General features: G+C 45.3%; 1 protein-coding gene across 1 annotated transcript; it reads right to left on the bottom strand.

Annotated features, from left to right (window-relative positions):
- Window positions 1-57: 57 nt before the first annotated feature.
- Window positions 58-19,452, bottom strand: SRPRA (SRP receptor subunit alpha). Its single transcript, XM_035138981.2, has 14 exons — window positions 19,218-19,452; window positions 15,086-15,169; window positions 14,513-14,676; window positions 13,771-13,931; window positions 13,099-13,261; window positions 12,307-12,460; window positions 10,684-10,790; window positions 10,457-10,575; window positions 8,840-8,926; window positions 6,526-6,698; window positions 5,213-5,426; window positions 4,240-4,403; window positions 3,139-3,237; window positions 58-1,690 (listed from the first exon to the last, which is right to left on the bottom strand). Exons 1-14 carry the CDS (start codon window positions 19,341-19,343, stop codon window positions 1,562-1,564), a joined length of 1,944 nt encoding a protein of 647 aa, XP_034994872.1. The 5' UTR covers window positions 19,344-19,452; the 3' UTR covers window positions 58-1,561.
- Between the last annotated feature and the right edge of the window lie 286 nt (window positions 19,453-19,738).

Below are 19,738 nucleotides of genomic sequence, written 5' to 3'. Positions count from 1 at the left end.
GTTTGAAGCCCTGGATTTTTATGCTGCTGCGCCTAACAACAAAGGAAATCAAGTGTGTTTCTTTTTTTAAAATGAAGTTTTATTATATAAATTACCTTTTAGCAGACAGCATTCAACTTATTGCACTAGAGCACATCTGCAATACCGCGCTACGAGACATCTTCATAGAGAGTTTTGTAGTATTTAACATAGCACTTTATACCAGGATCAAGAGGCACTCTGAAGGGGGGGGGGCAGAAAAGCAGCAAGCACCCACCAGAAAATTCCTGTCACAGACTGGTTTAGAAAAGCAAAAGCCAGTGCAGGCGGGAGAGCATGCAAAGGCTTGTGTTGACCAGTTTCATTCCATCCTCTGATGATTAGGTGGGAGGTGAGGCCGTGAGTTATGGGACCAGAATCCTGTGTCAGCAGCAAGGGCAGTTGTTCAGTACAGAATATACCCGCAATTCCTCCTCAAATTATTCACACAACCAGCTCTTCCTGGAGGCAGAGATGTTTCCTCCCCCTCCCTTGGTTTGAATCAGGACTGTGCTGGGCAAAGGGATTATCTGAAGCATCGTAAGCTGCAAGCTTCCATTTTGCATACACATTCAATAGTGTGCAAATTTATAGCATGTGGGCGGAAGAGTCTTGATAGCCAGCAGCAAGCACTACCGTTGTATGAGAATGGGCCTGTAATTCAATTCCCACCACAAAAAAAGGAAAAAAAATGCACCATGAAGCAGCTCACTGATCAGCTGGAGACACATCATTAGAAAAAGAAAGGGATGTCACACACCACACCCACTTGCAAATATGTCATTAGGATGGCATCACGGGTTCCTGCATTTTTCACACAAATGCTACAGTCTGGGGCAGTGTCTGGAGGGCCCTGCTGTAAGGAGTCCCACTGACAGTAGAAAGGAGGACCATTTTAAGGCATCAACAGCCACCCTGTTAAGCAGGAATTCACTCTGGTATCTATCTTCCTTTTTTTTGGTTTGAAAGCTTTGGTGAACTACTGTGATCTACTGAAATCAGCAAATGTGAAGCTTGATAAGAGCAGAGCTGCCCTTAGGCAGTATCCGCTCTACCCCATGGCTGGAGAGAAGGGTTTTAAAAGACAGCAGAGTTCATAGGTAGTGACAGAACAATCCCCCGCCCCACAAAGACTTTATCGCACCTGCTAACCTGGGGTGGAGGGGGGGGGGGCAAAGCTCTGGCTTTGGACTGTCCAAGCAGGCAGAATGAAGGGAAACAGGAAAGAGGGCTCAGTGGGAAAAGTGAAGACAACCCCGGAACACCTTTAGAGCCAATGAGTATGAAAGTAAGTAGAATTCAAAGGAAGACAGGCACCTCTTGCTGCAATTAAACCCACGCATCACATCAAGGAAGGTGTGTGTTAGCAAAATCAAGAGGAGAAGGACCGAAAGCCAGGTAAGCAGCTTTTTTCTAGCATCCCTCCATTTTGTGTTGCACTATGCCAAAAACGGGGCGGGGGGGGGGGTTTCCTAAAAACAGTCACGCCGGAAAGCACATTCTGAGACATCTGCAGACAGGAATTTGGTGCAATAACTGGTGGTTAGGCCTTCATGAGAGCAGCAACCACAGCCTTGGCATTAAGGCTACGCAGGTCACAGTAGGTCTGTCCAGTACCCACAAACACGATTGGTTTACTAGTGATGTATGTCATGGAAATTGCTGCGCCAACCTGGGGAGAAAAGAAGCAGCTGTTAGTGTAGGAAAGGACGATATAGTATCCTTGTGTACAGTGAAATTGCATTGGTTTTTTCTTAAAGAAATCCTTGCTATTTCCATGGTTACAGCCTCTCGTTTTTTTAAAAAAAAGCTACTAAAACTAAATGTGCCTTGTGTCTAGTCCACTAGGTTGGAGAAGGCTGGTCTAGGATGTGGGAGATACACCCACTGATGTTAGCCAGTTTTTTCCCCCTCCTAAAGGTACATCTCTTACCATATGGGGATTTTAAAAAGGCACCCCCCCCAATGAACCTGCCTTGATCCTTAGTCATCTGCTCAGACTTCCACCTCGATAAAAGAAGATGGCCCCCACTGTGGAATACTGTTCCCCAACAAGGAAGCTCCAGTGACCCTCCAATTCACGCATGAGCCAAAAAGGCCTCCGGGGCTCATTCACTGTCATAGGGTTGGGCAATGTATCTCAGCTGTTCTTCCTACTCTAAGGTTGGGAGGAAGAAACAGCTGACAAACATTCCAGACAGCGTGATAAATCAGCATATACTGGTATTTAGCTGCCGATCTATCTCAATGTTGAAAACCAAATGTCGCCCCGGTCCTAGTGTATAGGTTCCAGCTATGCCTCCCCTGCAGCCATATCACAAGGCTGCTTGAAGAAGAAGAAAAATCCAAGAGAAAGGTTCAACAGTATGTGGCATAGCACTTAACTGAACATTTTAGAAAGGGAAACATATTACGGGCCCCCAAAAGCCCTTCTGTAACTTAAAAGAGGCTTGGCGGATCATAATCTAGAAGCCATCAAAAGCTCCAGGTGGCAGAACAGCACAAAACTGGAAGGGATTAATTCTATGGATGGGAGAAAGATGTATTTAGTAAGCCTTCCAAAATTATCCAGTGCTTTTTGATTCTATTCAGTTCTTCAGAGAACTGTGTTTACTAAAATATCCACAGAAAAAGCTTATTAGCTGGTAAAAACTGCCAAAGCAGGAGGGGGGGGGACACCTTTTCAGCTCAATGGCCACATTACCTTGCGATCCATTGAGCATGGGGGGGGCATGCCAGTGGTGGACAGGCCCAAAGGCGTGTGTGGGCGGAGCAACATGTGACTCCTCCCTTTATGGAATGGCTACATTCCACCCATATGAGAAGGTCAAGTCTTCCCTCCCCAACACCTCTCCATCCAGGCAAGCAAGAGGCATTATCACAGTTCAACCACATATTCCAACCAGGCAAAAGCACTCAAGAGTAGAGCAAAGCCGGTGAGAGGTGCAGCCTGGGGAGAGTGGAGGTTGCCCGTAGCAGACAGGAGGCCTGAAGGCCTAACATTGGCCACCTCCCCGGAGCCATACCCCCCCCCCCAAAAAAATGCTGCTTTTTTCATCAAAAAAGAAAAACTCCTCCCACCGAAGCCCCAAACAATTGCAACCTATGGGCCCCATTTACCTTGTCGTCTATGGTATCAAATTTGGTGAGCACAATTCCATCAATGAGGCGTGGGGTCTGAGCCATGGAGTGATCGGCAAGGGCTTTGTTGAACTTGACCTGGTTGTAGGGGAAGCAAGTGGTGAAACAGGTTTGGCAATGTTCTTGCACAAGGCTCACTGATGGGCTGTATGCATGTCTCCTAACACACAATTCATGTTGCAGTCATATTTGCCACCAAATACAAATGCGGGGGGGGGGGAATCCTTTGGCGATCCCCAGCACTTCCCCCATGCTATGATGCATGTGCCCATACAAGCAACTTGCAACACACACACACACATTTGACTTGGGTGCATTCAGTTTTACATACCTGGCAAATAAATAAATAAATTGGAAGGGGGTGGGGGGACATTCACAATCTCACATGTCATTGAACCCAAAGTGCTTTAGGCGCTACCCCTGGGCCATGTCCCCAGTGTAAGAGGAGGGTTGCCTGTACAGTCATACCTTGGAAGTCAAACGGAATCCGTTCCGGAAGTCCGTTCGACTTCTAAAACATTCAGAAACCAAAGGGTGGCTTCTGATTGCCTGCAGCCAATTTGAAGCCACGGAAGCCCCATCAGATGTTCGGGTTCCAAAGAACATTCGCAAACTGGAACACTCCCGGGTTTGCGGCATTCGGGAGCCAAAACGTCCGAGGACCAAGGGATTCTGGATCCAAGGTATGACTGTACAGTAGAACCACAACTTACCCCCACCCCTACTCACGAACAATCCAACTCGCGACCGCAACAAACCCGGAAGCCAATACTGGGTTTGCTGCGTTTTGCGCATACGCAGAAGCGGCTTCTGCAGACTGCACATGCGCAGAAGCAGCTGCCGCCGTCTACACATATGCAGAACGGCGCTTCTCCCAGTGACCCAGATCGACTCACGAACGGAACTTTGGAAAGGATTCCGTATGTGAGTAGAGGTTCCACTGTACTACATATTTGTTGCATGCAAACAGACATGACTACTTCTAGGTATACCACTGTTGTGTAAAGAAGCACTCAAAAGGAGGTATGCATTTGTCACCTCTTGAGTTTTGAATCTTAACTAGTAATCTGAGGAACTAACCAGCTGATCCACAGCCTCATTTCCCACCAAGGCTTCCCCCACAAACAGGACAAGGTCAGGGGTGTTGACTGCAATGAGCTTAGCCAGAGCTGTCATCAAAGGAGCATTGTCTTGCATACGGCCTGCTGTGTCCACCAAGACCACATCGAAACCTTGGTTGCGTGCTGAGAAGATAAAAAGGATATATTTATTTGAAGGAATAAATAAATCCAGCAACAGCTGGGGGGAAATATCCAAGCCTACAGCTTTGAATGAGAGTAAGTGCAAAGCAGAGCCAGCAAACCTCCAAAGTAAGTTTTCTGAGTGTGTATGGCATGGCAGGTCTGGTAAATTTTCTAGTGGAAACGAGTACAAAACGAGGGTTTTTTTCTATAATCCTATGGTATGTCAGAAACTGCAATATTCTGCAAATGAATCAGATCTCCCTAATGTTTCATTTCTCCTACCCACAGATTAAAACTCTACACCTTCCTCAAATCTCTCTTCTGAGATTTCAAGCCAATTGTCCAAACGTTTTCAGGCTTGCCCTCATAGCCATAAATATTAACTTTTTTAAAAAAAAAGTCTGTTTCTCACAATGCCAAATACTGTTCTTTATACATGATTCCCAAACTGAGGATGTTTCTATCCCTTATGACTGTCAGAGACCCTTCTTTTCACTCAACCTGAAGCCTTCCTGGTTATGGCTAGAATGACAGATTAGGCAGAGTTATAAATCAGATTCCTTCTCTTGCAGAGGACGAGAAGGAACTGGATTTAGGATGGTTGAGATGTTCCCACAGGCCAGTCCCACTGCTTCCTATTAGCTGGAGAGGAGAGTATTTAGCATCTGGAATATCCCCAGATTTTGAGGGGAGGGGGAAGCAACAGGAAAAAGAGATTTCAGCTACAGGCATGCAGTGACTAGAATTGCTAAGGAAGACAAGAAATAAGGGGTTCAGAAATAAGGAGGAAACGGGGAGAAAGGCCTCACCATACGAAATGGCCTCCATGGCAATGCCGGCCGCATCCTTCCCATATCCCTTCTCATAAAGCTGCACCATTGTGCGGCCGCTGTGGCTTTCTGGAGGGTGAAGAGCATTCAAGCGGCGAGTGTGAGTCCGCAGCTGCTCTACAGCACCAGCACGGAATGTGTCGCAGGCCGCAATGAGCACACTAAAACCATTTTCGATCAGCCAGAACGAGATCTGGGGGGCAGGCAGAAGAATGTTACCTCTTCCATCACCCACCATCCAGCATCTCTACGCGACTTCCCATTGGCACCTCGCAGCTTTGCTTCCTGCCAAGTAATAACAAGGCTGTAGATATGCAGCACATCTGCTGTGCCAGTCCCCCTAAAGCTGGTCAGATGCAGAAATTTGGCGTCCAAATAAACTTTTATTGCTAGAAAGATCTGCTTGGAATATGGGCAGAGAGCCTTGCAAAATCTGGAAAGTGAAAATGAACACATGCCCCCACACAGGCGAGGGCTGGTGGGTGCATAGCATGTGCACCACTGAATTACTGAACACTTGATGACACTTAGGTGAATGTACAATGGACAATGGTGATGGATATGAATGTTCCGTCGGTAGCATCACATCCATGCAGCCAAGCCATGTGTTTATGCTGCAGTCGATGTGTGAAGAAGATAAACGCATGAATTTTATGTCTGAGAACATAAAATGCTGAGAACGGGAGACTAGAGATTTTATGGGCGCACTGACAGCTGCGACATTTGCAAATGCCATAGTACTTTAGAAGCCGAGACTGAGAATTCTACCAAGAAGCTGTGGGTGAAACAACATTGCTTCAGAAGCTAGATATGGGCTACTAGGTGGCCACCCAGGAAAATGCTAATTTGTAGCACTTCAGGTCTCAGTCCAACTTCAAGTTACCTTCTTGATGCTTCCTAATTAGACAGAATAAATTTTAGATTTCAACAGGGAGAGAGAAAAGTGGACAACATGTACAGTCACAGAGCATCTGCTTTGAGCGCAGAAGATTCCCAGTTCTATCCCTGGCCTCTCCCTTGAAACTCTTGAGAGTCCCCCCCAATCAGCACAGAAAATACTGAGCTGGATAAACCAATGTTTGCTAGCGCAATGCTTTATATATCAGGAGATCTCTTGAGCAAGGGTTCCATTTAGATCTCCATGATATAACCAGACATGCCACCATCTTCCTCTTTTCCTTGCACAATAGCAACGGTGCTCTACCATCCTGCATTACCCAAACCTGAGCTGGTTCCCCTCCCAACTTCACCCATTTCCCAAAATCCACGCACATGCAGCCCCTTCCAAGTACCTTGGCCAAGTTAGTTGACTTGCCAACTCCATTGACACCACAGAAAGTGATGACATAAGGTCGACGGTGACGCTGGGCTTCCATCACAGAGCGCAAGACATCCACCCGGCGCTGAGGCTGCAGGATCTGCACCAGGGATTCTTGAAGGGCCTGCTTCACAGTTGAGGTCACCGCTGGGAAGTTGGAAGCACATTGTCATTTTTAGATTGAAGGGCCCCACATACTCTTTCCCACACTTATACTCAGAAGTGAATCGAAGTAAACTGTGATGTGAACAGGCCCAGCTCTGCTTTCCTTGCAGAAATGTTGCTGTGTCCATTTCAGGAGGACTAGGATGAAGCATCTGGACAACAGGAATGCAAAAGTTCCCATTTTCTCTCCAAACGAGCTTGGTTTCTCCACATCTGGTCTTAGGTTCGACCTACCCTTCTCTGAGGACCATTGGCCTACCACTCTCTCTGTATCAGCATCTGATTGTATTCAGTATTCTGTGCAAGTATTCAACTGACAGGACACTCCAGGGCTCATGATTTTCAGTCACTCTCACAGCCCCTTACAAGCCATCACCTTTCTGGAGTAACATTGATTTTTCTTCTTTAATAAGTGATATATTTGTACAGTTTGCTCCTGTGGCCTTTGGGCAAGCAAAGCAGCTTCACAACACAAGAAACAGAAAAACAGAAAATGGGCCATCTGAATCAAATGCTTCTGCGTCCAAAATCCATTTCTACCACATGTTAAGTTGCATCAGCATTCTCTGACAATGTCAGCCTTCTTGGCCAGAGGAATCAATCTCTCTTCTCTGTGAGAGAAGTCAAAACTTACTAATGCCAAGGATATAAATTTGCCCTTCACAAAATCCTGCAGGGCGTGCTTTCAAATGAGTCTGCCACACACTGGTGGCATCCGGAAATGCAGAAGGCTAAGCATTCGTGAACCCACAGGGAAGCAGATTCCCAATGGACAAATCCACTTTGGGTTATTTCTTCCCCCATCCCAGCAGCAGCAGCAGCAGCAGCAGAAGTCAAACAAGCCAACTAGAGACAAGGTTAAGCAAGCAACAAAACTCTAGCATAGGCAGCTGGAAAGACAATAATAAAAATAGTAACTACTCACATTTGGTGAGCAGCAGTTGCACCCTGACCCTGCCCACATTTACTGAGTGAGGAATTTGCTTCCACAAGAGCAGAAAATGGTGAAACTGGGAAGGAACACATTGGTACAGGGTACCAACAAAATATATTGGAGTAAAACGAAGGCACAGCCTGGTAACATTCTAGAAACACTGTGCCTATAAGTGGGCTTAGGCATGTGTAGTGTCCCACACATACTGTACAATGTGTAGTGCTACCATCTTACTTTTGTGCATGATGTCATGGACTTCCACAACCCTTCCTAATCCTTTTCAGGGATGGAACAATAACGACACACACAAACATACAAGTGGACTTTGGCACACTGGCATCACATGTTATAGAGTATGTGGCTGCTGTACAGACTTTCCTGGTGTGAGATTGTCAGTTTCACTAAAGACCTGCTCTCACAATCTAATTTGGGTTTTTTAGACACAACGGGTAGTATCCAGTGAAGTAGATCCGCTTGCAGAAGGGCTTTTGGCTGAGCAACACAACTTTCCTGTCTCTCTCTCTTCTCCCCATGGGCCCTACTAAACCTTTTCTTGTGAGGTTGAGGGTTTCTCCTCAACTCTCCAGAGCAGATTTGGGAAGGAAAGAAGAAGAGTTTGGATTTGATATCCCGCTTTATCACTACCCAAAGGAGTCTCAAAGCGGCTAACATTCTCCTTTCCCTTCCTCCCCCACAACAAACACTCTGTGAGGCAGGCATCCCCAAACTGCGGCCCTCCAGATGTTTTGGCCTACAACTCCCATGATCCCTAGCTAACAGGACCAGTGGTCGGGGAAGATGGGAATTGTAGTCCAAAACATCTGGAGGGCCAAAGTTTGGGGGTGCCTGCTGTGAGGTGAGGGGGCCTGAGAGACTTCAAAGAAGTGTGACTAGCCCAAGGTCACCCAGCAGCTGCATGTGGAGGAGTGGAGACGCGAACCCGGTTCCCCAGATTAAGGAGTCTACGAGTTTTAACCACTACACCACACTGGGAAAAGAGAGAAAGCAGGAGTTCTGCTGTGATCTTGGCTCTAGTGAATTTACTTTGTTGGGCACCACCCAAGGATTCTGTTTTGAATTCATGAGCATTTGGGCATATATCCGAGGAAAGTAATGTCACCAGACTACAGTACACGCTAAGGCATGCAAAAAAAACAAAAAAAACAAAGCAAAACAAAGGGGAACTTACTGGTAAAGGTGCCCATCACTTTCCCTTCCAGCTTTGTTGCAACTGATTCACAGAGTTGGACAGCAATCTCAGCTGCAACGTTCTTAGCTTTGGGCAGGAGGGGGGAGGGAAAACAGCAAGTTAAGATTGTTATGCTGCTAAGTTCACACTATTTGGTGAATGATTAATGTTCTCTAAAATGAAAATTTATATTAACTCTGGTAGTTTATGCTTCTCCAAGGGTGGGAGATGACATTTTAATCACATAGCAACCATACTGGATGGCAATGTTGACAGTACACTGCTCACATCCAGCCTACGTAGGGGCCCTAGGTGAAACCTGCAATTACTGCCTAAATTTCAGCATCCTGTGGTGACTAACCTAGGGTGGGAGATGCTCAACAGCAATTTGAACTTAGAATATTCACATCCAAGTCATCCCACTGCACCTCCAAACCTAGTAGGCAAAATTCAGCCAGGCATCATAGGACGCAGAAATTCAGACAGTAGTTACAAAAAGCATCTAGGGTCCATATGTAGGCTGCCTCAAGCTCCATAGAGGAAGTGTGAAGTATTGCTATGAGAAACGAAAGAAAAAGATATGACAGGTGGCTGTAGAAGGCGTTACTAGCCCCCAAGAGAGGAAAAGGACCTGCAGCCAATGGACAATTCTACTAAGCTGCTGTTGTCACCAACAGATATGCTCTATTAAAAGACACCTAAAGTCTCCAGTAAAGGGGTATGAAACCCCTGTTTGAAATTCAATCCACTTTACTTATGACCGGTGTGGGAAATGTGGAGCACTCACAGCCCACTTGCTGAACTTTCTGATATTGTAAAAATAAGCTTTCAAAACAAATAAGCTTACACTAAGCACTAGGGTGGCTGCTTACAAGCCCAACATCCAATGTGCTTGGATTGTAAAGGTAAAGGACCCCTGACAGTTATGTCCAGTCGCGAACGACTCTGGGGTTGCAGCGCTCATCTCGCTTTACTGGCCGAGGGATCCGACGTTTGTCTGCAGACAGTTTTTCCGTGTCATGTGGCCATCATGACTCAGCCGCTTCTGGCAAAACTAGAACAGCGCACGGAAAAGCCGTTTACCTTCCCGCCGGAGCAGTACCGGTGCTTTCGAACTGCTAGGTTGGCAGGAGCTGGGACTGAGCAACGAGAGCTCACCCAATTGCGGGGATTCGAACCCCTGACCTTTCGATTGGCAAGCCCTAGGCTCAGTGGTTTAGACCACAGCGCCGGAGTGGCCAATTCTGACAGCCTGCAGAGCCTTAAAGCCATCTCGGTGTGAATGTCTGGGTGCTACAATTGACAAGGATGTGAAGTAGAGAATGGGGTTTTGAAAACAGGATAAAAGAAGGAGCTTAGGGTACGAACAGCACAGAATCTACTTTGTAAGAACTTCAGCAACTAGCCATCCTTGTCCCAGGCTTCCTTCCAAGTCTCCTTCTGCTTAGCCTTCAGAAAGTTCCGTGACCTTTTCTAAAACCCAACTAACGACATAGTCAACCTTGGACCCTTCATAAGCACAGTTCAGCACAAATGGCATGGGAAGTGGGCAGCATCCAGCCCATTGCCACCAAATTGAGCCCCCATCAGCCTAGTTCCAGAGGAAGCCAAACGTACCAATCAGGTGATCCTTCATTTTTTCCAACACAGGGTCCATGTCCTCTCTGGATAAGCTTTTGGAGCCCACAAGACCCTTAAGCATCCCAAACATGCCTCCAAGGCCTCCCTTCTTTGCACTGGCAACAAGAAGATAGTGTTATGATGTTACAGGAGGGGAAATGTCAATTAAACAAAAAGTTTCATTTAAGTCGACACAGAAGAACAGCTTTAGTGAGGGAACTTACCTTGCACCTGAAGAGTTCTGAACCACCTTCTCTTCTTCAGTTTCCTCTTCACTCTCATATTCAAGATCACGGAGACGGCCAGGCTCACGGTTGCGGTCCCCAAGCACCTGTGGTGGTGGATAAAAAAGGCCAGGAATTACATAAGCCTTCTTTGTTGTGTCTCACTACTCTAAGCAGCTCAGGCTGCCTCCATGTGAACCATAAGTTACTTCTAGAGGGTGCATCTTCCTTCTGTACACTTTACACAAGTTCTAAGAACAAGAGGCTCACGGTGCTGTTTCTTCTTGATGAGCACATCCAGCAGAGGATATCCCAGAATCAGTGCTCTATAGTAAAAGTTGCCCCACATTCTCTATAGGGGATGGGGAACCTTTGGCCTGTGGATCATATGGTGCCCTCAGTGTCTCTGTCCAGCCTTAAGGGGTCTCCCCAGGCCAAGCCCCTCAGTATCTCTGCTCTGAGCTCTCATCAAGTGCTTTTGCTCAACTGGAATGTGTCCCTCTGGCATTTGTGTGTCTGGAAGCTCAGGGTCACATCCATGGCTCCTCCCATTCTATGGCCCCAGGAAGGTTTCCCATGAGGGAATGTGGCTCTTGGCTGAAAAAGGCTCCTCCCCCCTTCTGCTCTATGATGGGACAGGGAATTCTGGGAAGCAGAGAGAGCAGCACAGGCACACCTGCATACTTTTGTTTCATAGTGCAGATATTACAGAGTGGTGCATAGCCCAGAGAAAGTAGGTAAAGTTAATTCTCCCTCTCTCATAACACTAGGAGTGGGCACGCAGTGAAGATGAATCCTGAAAGATTTAGGACCGATAAAAGGAACTGCTACTTCATACCACGAGTAGTTAAACTTGAAATTTGCTCCCATGAGAAGCAGTGACGCCTGCCAACTTGGATGGCTTTAAAAGATGATTAAACCAATTCATGGAGGGCCATCCGCATCTAGTAACCACAATGGCACAGTTTGCTGGGAATCACAAGTGAAGAGAGCTCTTGAGCTCAAGACCTGCTTGCATGCTTCCCACAGGCATCTGACTGGCCATTGTGAGAACAGGATACTGGAATAGATGGGCCATGGGTCAGATTCCAGCAGGCTCTTCTTATGCATTCTTCTTTTAAAAGGGAACCTGCACTTCTGTTCCTTTTTTGTTTTTATCCCTCTCCCAACAAAAGACTTAAAAATCAAGGGGATCAAAAAACAAAATGTGATAGGCAAAATAAAAGTCAAGTCTTTGTGCGAATGGGGCCCCAAGTCACATCGTGTTAACAGTTGAGGCTACTTTGGCAACACTATTGTGTTACAAGATTACTGCTAGCAGCAGCACTTGTGAAAGGGAGACACTAAGAATTATACTTCATCCATTTGCAGTTCTTCCCAGTAAATTCCTACATTCAATTTAACTAATCAATGGCCCCAATTAATCTTCTGTACAGTGTGGCTTGGTCATTGGTTAGGAAACCAAATCTGCTTTGATGACAAGAACTGCATGAAAACCCCACAATCAAGCTGCCCTGGTAAACTCTTGAAGATTTGAGAGCAAGGCATCTTAATGTAGCTCTGCAAAACTATGCACAGGCATGAAACAGAACCATCAGGATGTCTAGTGACTGGGGATCTTACCATTTCTGGATCATACTCCTCCATGGGACAAGTATCTGTGTTTCCATTGGTAGTGGAATTACTATAGTCAAGTACTTTGGCATTAGAGTTTCCCAGTTCCCACACTCTGGGCTTCTTCCCCTTGTCTTTCTGAGTGTCTGGCTTTGGAGACTTGCTAAGGAAGACAGAACAGAAACTCCAGTAGATCTTAGCAGTCAAGGAGGAAAAAACTGAACAAAATTCCTCCTCTGAATCATCAGTCAACCCTGAACTTTGCTGGGTCACAAACAATCATAGCAGGAAAGACTGAGTGTGCATTGTGCATTATAATTTCTTCTACCTATCAGTCCAAGAAAACACCATTCTCTAGAAAAACAAGGAAGTGTACTCCCAAGACTGTAAAACAAACTGGTGCTCAGAAGTCCACTTTGCTCCCAGGCCTGCTGCTGCCCAGTTCAGAAAGTGATTCTAGCCTCCCTCAAGCCCTGGCTCAAAAATAGGTTTTGGGTTTGTTTTTCCAATTCATTCCAGAATAGTCACCTGCCAAGAAGACAGCTCAAATTAAGTTAGTCCTCAATGAAGCAGTAAACCTTTGTCTGGGCTATATATGGACTGCTAGTGGCTCTCCAGGGTTTTAGAGAGAGGACATTCCCAGCCCTACTAGAGATTGAATCTGGGACTTGCTGCATATAAAGCAAATGCTCTGCCACCAAGCCATAGTCCTTCCTCTATGTAACCACCCAACTTCACCTCTCTGGATTCAAAGCCAAGGAAGATCCGATAGCATTATTCATTAGCAATGGCCTTACTTACTTGGACTTCTCTCCCCCCTTCATGCGCTTCCTAAAGAATTCCTCACGGTTCTTCTGCAGGATCTCATCCTTGGTCAGTTCTTCCCTGTCTCCAGCTGCAACGGGAGGATCCTGCTTAACAGCTGCGGTTGCTTTAGAGACGGTAGCTGCTTCATTTCCTGGAGCTGGGCGGGAGGCGGAAAGCACTGTTTTAATAACATCCAATGTTCTAAGTGAAAAGGGTCAAGTCCTGCTTTTGAGGTTTTTAGGTAACCATAAGTTTTTATAATTAATTACTATATGTGCTGAGCAAATTCCATGTTCCACCAAAACAAAAACATGTAAAATGAAACATTTAAACCAGGGATGGGGTTTAAATCAACCCTAGCCAGCATGGCCAATGGCCGGGGGATAATGGGAGTTGTAGTCCAACAACAAATGAAGGAGCCAGAGGACCTCCATCTCTGCTTCAACTCCTCAGCTAACAGGGTATCCCCAGTTGTCACTAAATGAGCAACTGCATGTCAGACTGAACCTTTAAAACTGATTTTAACGAACAGGACATGCGATATGACTGCTACTGATTCTGCTCCCGAGTGGAAGCCACCAGAAATAGCACAAACTCCACAGTTCCTCACCACAGCAGGCCTATGGTTTGGCATGGCCTGCTGCTTGCATCACAACACTAACTCACCTTCCTTTTTGGGACCTTTGTTTTTCTTGTTCTTGGTTTTTTCTTTTGGTTTCTCCCCTCGATTTTCTATCATAGACTTCACGGTTTTTTGGGATTTTGCCGACTGTTCAAACGATTTCATGGCAGTGGGAGCTCGGGCTTTACTGCTCTCCTCTGCATCCCTGTTTGCAAAGAGGAAAAGGTTTACCTAATCGTGCTCATTCAATGCCAGACAATGAATAAATGTATTTTAGAGCTGGCCTGGCTGGAGGCAGCACAGATGCATATTTACTGCATGGAATTTGTTTCCCTAGCTTCTTCTAACAAGCAACTTTTAAGATATGATCTTGGGCTTTGTGGCCATAGGACCCCTTGCCCCCAAAGGAATGAGACATCTAGGCTGGCTAGCTAGCACTGTAGTGCCAATACCCATCAACAAACCTTGCCCATGTTGCGGAGTACAATAAAGTCATGTTGGGTTATGGGAGGGATGCTGATGCTGCCATGGTTAGGTTTCAATGGATTCCTCCAAAACCATAAGTAACATATGCAGCTTTGCGGGTGGAAGCAGCCAAAAGCTAAGCACAGAGAAGTTCACACAAGCAGTTTCTACCAGGGCAGACTTCCTTCCTGCCCACCTCTACTGAGGGAGATTGTGTCACTCTTATTGAGCCAAACCCCCAACTTACAGCTCCAAAATACAAGGTATCTGAGGCAAAACAACAGGATCAGCAGCAAAAGATGAAAGAAAATATCCTATTACCGTAGGAGACGTAAAAAATCTTCCTTAAAATCAAAGGTGCCATTGAGAAGCCCAAGAGCTCCCTTCTGCTGGAACTCGTTTCGATATTTGTCTCGGAACTCCTTATGAACATCATCTATCAACTTATCCACATAGGTTAGAGTTAAAATTTTCTGAAACCCAACCTGCAAGGAGAGCAGTGGTGTTAAAGACAAGCAAAAGTAACCACATTATAATTCTATGATTCTGCGTTCTATGATTCCCGTATTGCAAGGGATTGGACTACATGATCCTCGGGACCCCTTCCAACATTACAATTCTACATATTTGTTTGTGAAAGAGAAACTGCTCCTTGATTGAAGCCTCATTGCTCTTAAGGAACAATTCTAAGGTGTTGCTGTAATGACAGTGTGTGATGCAAGACTGAGGAACAAGCTCTTCTGATCCCAATCAAAGGAAAAGGAAGTAATGTTCCACAACATCGAAAACAATACATCAATGCTGAGAAAAGTTTTCTATTCACTTTGCTATGGAGACTCTTGGAGACAGGTTTTCCACCTGTCTGAGGTCTTTATCTCACACAGAATAACTCACCACAAAAACGAGTTCAAATTGATTGTCCAGCTTGTATTTAAGCGTAAGGGCTTCATGGTTGAAAGAGTTACTGCCACCTCGCTCCTGAAAAGGCAAGAGAGAGAGAAAGAGAACATTGGCAGCACCTCTAATGAGATAGAAACCCTACATTACAGGAGTTGTAGAGATTCAGTGTTTTTCTGGTAAAGAATAATCATCCCGTTTACTGCTATAGCTTTGCAAGAGAACTGTGGGTACAATTCAAATTCTAGGAAACAGTGTCCAATCTTCATATTCTATACATGTTTACAGGCACCTGTTTCAAGACACACAGTACACTTCACACTACAGCTATACTGTAATTCATTCAGCAATATGCATTTCCACCACACAAATATTTTAGACTTTTTGCTGTTCAGACACAGTAGCTCACATGCTGTCAGAGATATCTCCCATCATATCCCGGACTCCTATTTCTGTTGTCAGAATAGTCAAATACCTTATTAGCTAGCATACACACAACTTCTTTGAACAGCCCTGACTTCCTATAATTAACACAAAGAATCTTGCAGCAGCAGCCTGCTTCTACAGAAATCAGACAGAAAATATAAGTTAAGGGAAATGTTCTGAAGCAGAATTTATAGTTAAACGGCACCCTAGCCATAAATCTGGGAAATATCTCTATTTGAGACCCTGGAGAGCTATGATAAATCAAGACAGATTCTGATAGGCTACTTGAGTCACTAGTCTGCCTTAGTATGAAACAGCTACATTTTCACTTAACCACCCATCAATGGCATGTCTTCTTGAACAAGAAGCAAAAAGGCAGAGAAAATACCAGCAAAGTGAAGAAATCCAGAAGTAGGCAAGTACCACCTACTAGCAGCTTACCTAGAACATGCCCATGTTGCACAACACAACAGAGAAGAAGAAGAAGAAGAAGAAGAAGAAGAAGAAGAAGAAGAAGAAGAAGAAGAAGAAGAAGAAGAAGAAGAAGAAGAAGAAGAAGTTTGGATTTGATATCCCGCTTTATCACTACCCTAAGGAGTTGAAAGCGGCTCACTTTCCCTTCCTCCCCACAACACACATTCTGTGAGGTGAGTGAGGCTGAGAGACTTCAGAGAAGTGTGGCTAGCCTAAGGTCACCCAGCAGCTGCATGTGGAAGAGCGGGGACATGAACCCAGTTCACCAGATTACAAGTCCACTACACCACACTGGCAATTCCCACCATCTGTTGAGTCACATCGATGTGCAAACTACTAATATGAGTGGCTACTCAAGAAAGCTTTCAAACATCCAAAGATAAATACTGCACTGCTCTATAATCCATGAAAAAGTGCTCTGAAATATGGAACAAAGAACCACGGGACACCCCAGGACAGAGGGAAACTGATTAAATATCACCTTTTGGCTTGGAAAACAGTCTTTGAAATTTAGAAATAAAAGGAATGGCAAATAGTGTTTAATCTCAGACCTGAAAGACCTGGGCAAGACACAAAAGGTAGCTAAATCAACGCTCAATCCAATGTCCTTTTCTTACATATAAAGAAAAACAGGACCAGCATGGTGCCAACTGTGAAACACTACACACTAAGAAAAATAAATATCAACACCCCCAAAGCACAATTTATATGACGAAAAAATGAGCTTTAGTGACACCAAGAAAACGCTGACATTCACATTATTTTAAAGAAGTATTTTGAATGGTTATTTAACCTCTGAAATATATGGACAGCAGAGCTTGATATAACCAATAATATAAAGGAATATTTAGAAGTTAGACAAATTATAGCTAATAGTCAGGTTTTAAACCCAGTAAATTTTAAAAACTGCTTTAAAAAACTACTTACAACTTTCTGTACAGATGCAAAATCACAAAATAGAACTCTTAAGTTATTTATCTGACTTAAACAGACCTGCTTTTATGGAATCTTAATGCTTACAGTTGTGATCCATGACAGGATCCAAATGACCCGATTACAACATGCTGCCAGAACTGGATGTACTATCAGATCATCCTGTCTCCTGTACCTGGAATCAGCTTAAGTAGTATCCATTCTCCAATTCCAATTAGTGTATGGAAACAGATAAAGAGTTAGAGAAAGCTTAGGGGAAATGGAAGGTTGTAGTAGCCATGGCTACGGGATGAGATCCAAGCCAGAAAGAGTGGGAGAGAGGGATGACTAGATAGCATCATCCTTTGCACCTTTTCATTTTATGTTCCCATCACATATTGTCTAGCGCAGACTATTAGCTTATGGAACAACAATTTGTATTTTGTATTAGGTCCTTGGGAATATAGCAGGTGCATGCACATAAGTACAAAAAAGGAAATATAAGTTATGCACCGGTGACTTTCTGAAATAAGAAACAGGCACTACAAAACAGGAAATCTACTAAAATAGGAAACATATTTTCCTGTTTGGGCTTGCAATTCAACAGGGAATCTTGAACACAACATATGTTTTACGAGGTTCTACAGGGAAATGCAACTTGTGTCTAGCCAGCTGCTAAATAATTTCTGCAGATGAAAACAACTTAAACACATTGGGAATTACTTATTAAGTAACAATTGCACCATATGGGTCTTGTCTCTTGAAACCTCCTTGCAAAATGCAGTGGTCAGGGTCAGGAGCAAACAAGTAGTGCTTGTCATAAGGCTTTCTGGAAGTGTAGCATCTGGAAGGGTAGCTGTGTTAGCCAAAATAAATGTGCTGGTATTTTAAGGGGCTACAAATACTAAGGAGTAAATTCCATTAAACTAAGCTGGCCTTACATCTACGTAGGCATTCCTAAGATTAAAGTCTGCAATCCTATGCGCACTTACATGGGAACAAGCCCCATTGAACTCAAGCAGTTTGTAATAATGAACAAGCAGAGCTTGCAACAAAATGTTGCAGTACAAACTGCTCCTAGATCACGCTCTTTTCCAAGATACCCTATTCCATACCCCTTCTTCGCTGGATTTTAGCACACACCCCAGCAGTCAAGTAATCATGCTGTGCCCACTGGGCATACTCAGTCCTGAGCGGGGGTGGGTGGGTATTCCACCATTAAGAGTTATTTCCACCTAAAGATTCGGTGCACTTCTTCAAACACTGAGTTTCTCCCAATGCTAAGGATACCACCCCCTCTTCTGTGTTTGGATCATCCCACTTGGGTTACATTCTCACTCACAAAATATATGGCATATTTACCATTTGAATTTCACTTTCAGGAGTTTAAGACGTTTCACATTCATTAGCAAGCTTGTAAGGTAAGGCTGGGGAACTCGTGGCCCTCCAGATGTTGCCTGACTACCATACAACTCCCATCATCCCTTCAGACTGGCTGTTGGCAGCTGGGGCTGATTAGGTCTGGAATCCAACATCTGGAGAGCCACAGGTGACCCACCTGCGGATTTCTTCCATGACAGCAGATTTTAACTGACATTTTCAAAAAAAGTCTTCTCTTTTCAGCACGTGTGGATCTATAACGTTCCATAGGGCATCACAATTAAGCACATTCAATTAAGAAAACCATGTTGTTGTTGTTTCTCCACACGGGGAAAGCATGGGAATTGTCTTGTCCTGCTAGGTTATTGATTCCCACATTGTAGTGAATGCACCTTGCACAGAATTGGGCTGTCCACCATTTCCAGGCTATTTCACAGAACCTTAAGAGTCGGAAGGGACCCCTAGGAACATCTAGTCCAGCCCCCTTTTAGCTGGAATCTCAGCTAAAGAATCCACGGCAGATGAACAGCTACAAAGAAGAAGACTCCACAACCTCCCGAGGGAGACCGTTCCACTGTCGAACAGCTGCTGAGTTTATGTTTCCTGTTTCTATTTTTTTAAGAGGAAATCGTTACCTGCCCCCCCCCCCAGAAGAGAATAAAGGTGGGGAGTTTGATGGTGGATCAAACTCCCCACTTGGACAGTGTTCTCGAAGCTACGAACATGAGTTTGACCAAGCTGCGGGAGGCAGTGGAAGACTGGAGTGCCTGGCGTGCTCTGGTCCATGGGGTCACGAAGAGTCGGACACGACTAAACGACTAAAGAACAACAATAACATAAAGTCAGGGATGGCGGCGGGAAGGGAATAGAGAGAGGGAGGCACCCAAAATCGGCGGAAGGATGCCGACGCGTAAAAGGGAAAGTGGCGAGAACTCACCTGGAGTAGAACCGAGCGGATAAGCGCGTTCACGGGCGCAGTGCAAGCCGCCGCAGGGCCGCGCACGCCTTGGAAGCACCACAGGACGAGGCCTCCCTTGCTAAAGATGGTGAAGAAGTCGAGCATGGTGGAGCCGGGAGGGGGGGAAGAGAGGGGGGAACCGGGGAGGGGAGCCTGAGACGCCGGGAAACCAGCCCGACTTCCTTACCCACGTCAGGCTATTCTCTTCACTGCGCGCCTCATTTCCGCCGGAAGCGAGCTTCCGGATAGAAGGCGGGAACAAGGGGAGAAAGGGGGAGAGCGATTGGGCCTCGCTTCCGGAAAAGGAAGCGAGGACCATAGACGTAGCAAAACAATAGAGTGGTCGAAGCAAATGTGCTTTAAAACAACAACTTTTAATAAGGTTGTCGCAACATAGAGACAGTACCTACAGTAGTCTAAAACCCAAGAGGGGATTGCGATGATGAGGCACGACGCGCTTGTGTCTGACACAACACTGACGGCGGAAGGGGCGGGAACGA

This window comes from Zootoca vivipara, chromosome 15 (assembly GCF_963506605.1).
Source record: "Zootoca vivipara chromosome 15, rZooViv1.1, whole genome shotgun sequence".
NCBI classification, from domain to species: domain Eukaryota; kingdom Metazoa; phylum Chordata; class Lepidosauria; order Squamata; family Lacertidae; genus Zootoca; species Zootoca vivipara.
This window is presented reverse-complemented; position numbering and strand designations above follow the sequence as displayed.

Coding starts and splice junctions, on each gene's coding strand:
- SRPRA (XM_035138981.2), bottom strand. CDS start 19,343: ATGCTCGACTTCTTCACCATCTTTAGCAAGGGAGGCCTCGTCCTGTGG. Junction 5,427..6,525: donor AGTCAACTAACTTGGCCAAG/GTACTTGGAAGG, acceptor CCTGCCCCCCAG/ATCTCGTTCTGGCTGATCGA. Junction 3,238..4,239: donor ATGAGGCTGTGGATCAGCTG/GTTAGTTCCTCA, acceptor CCCTACAACCAG/GTCAAGTTCAACAAAGCCCT.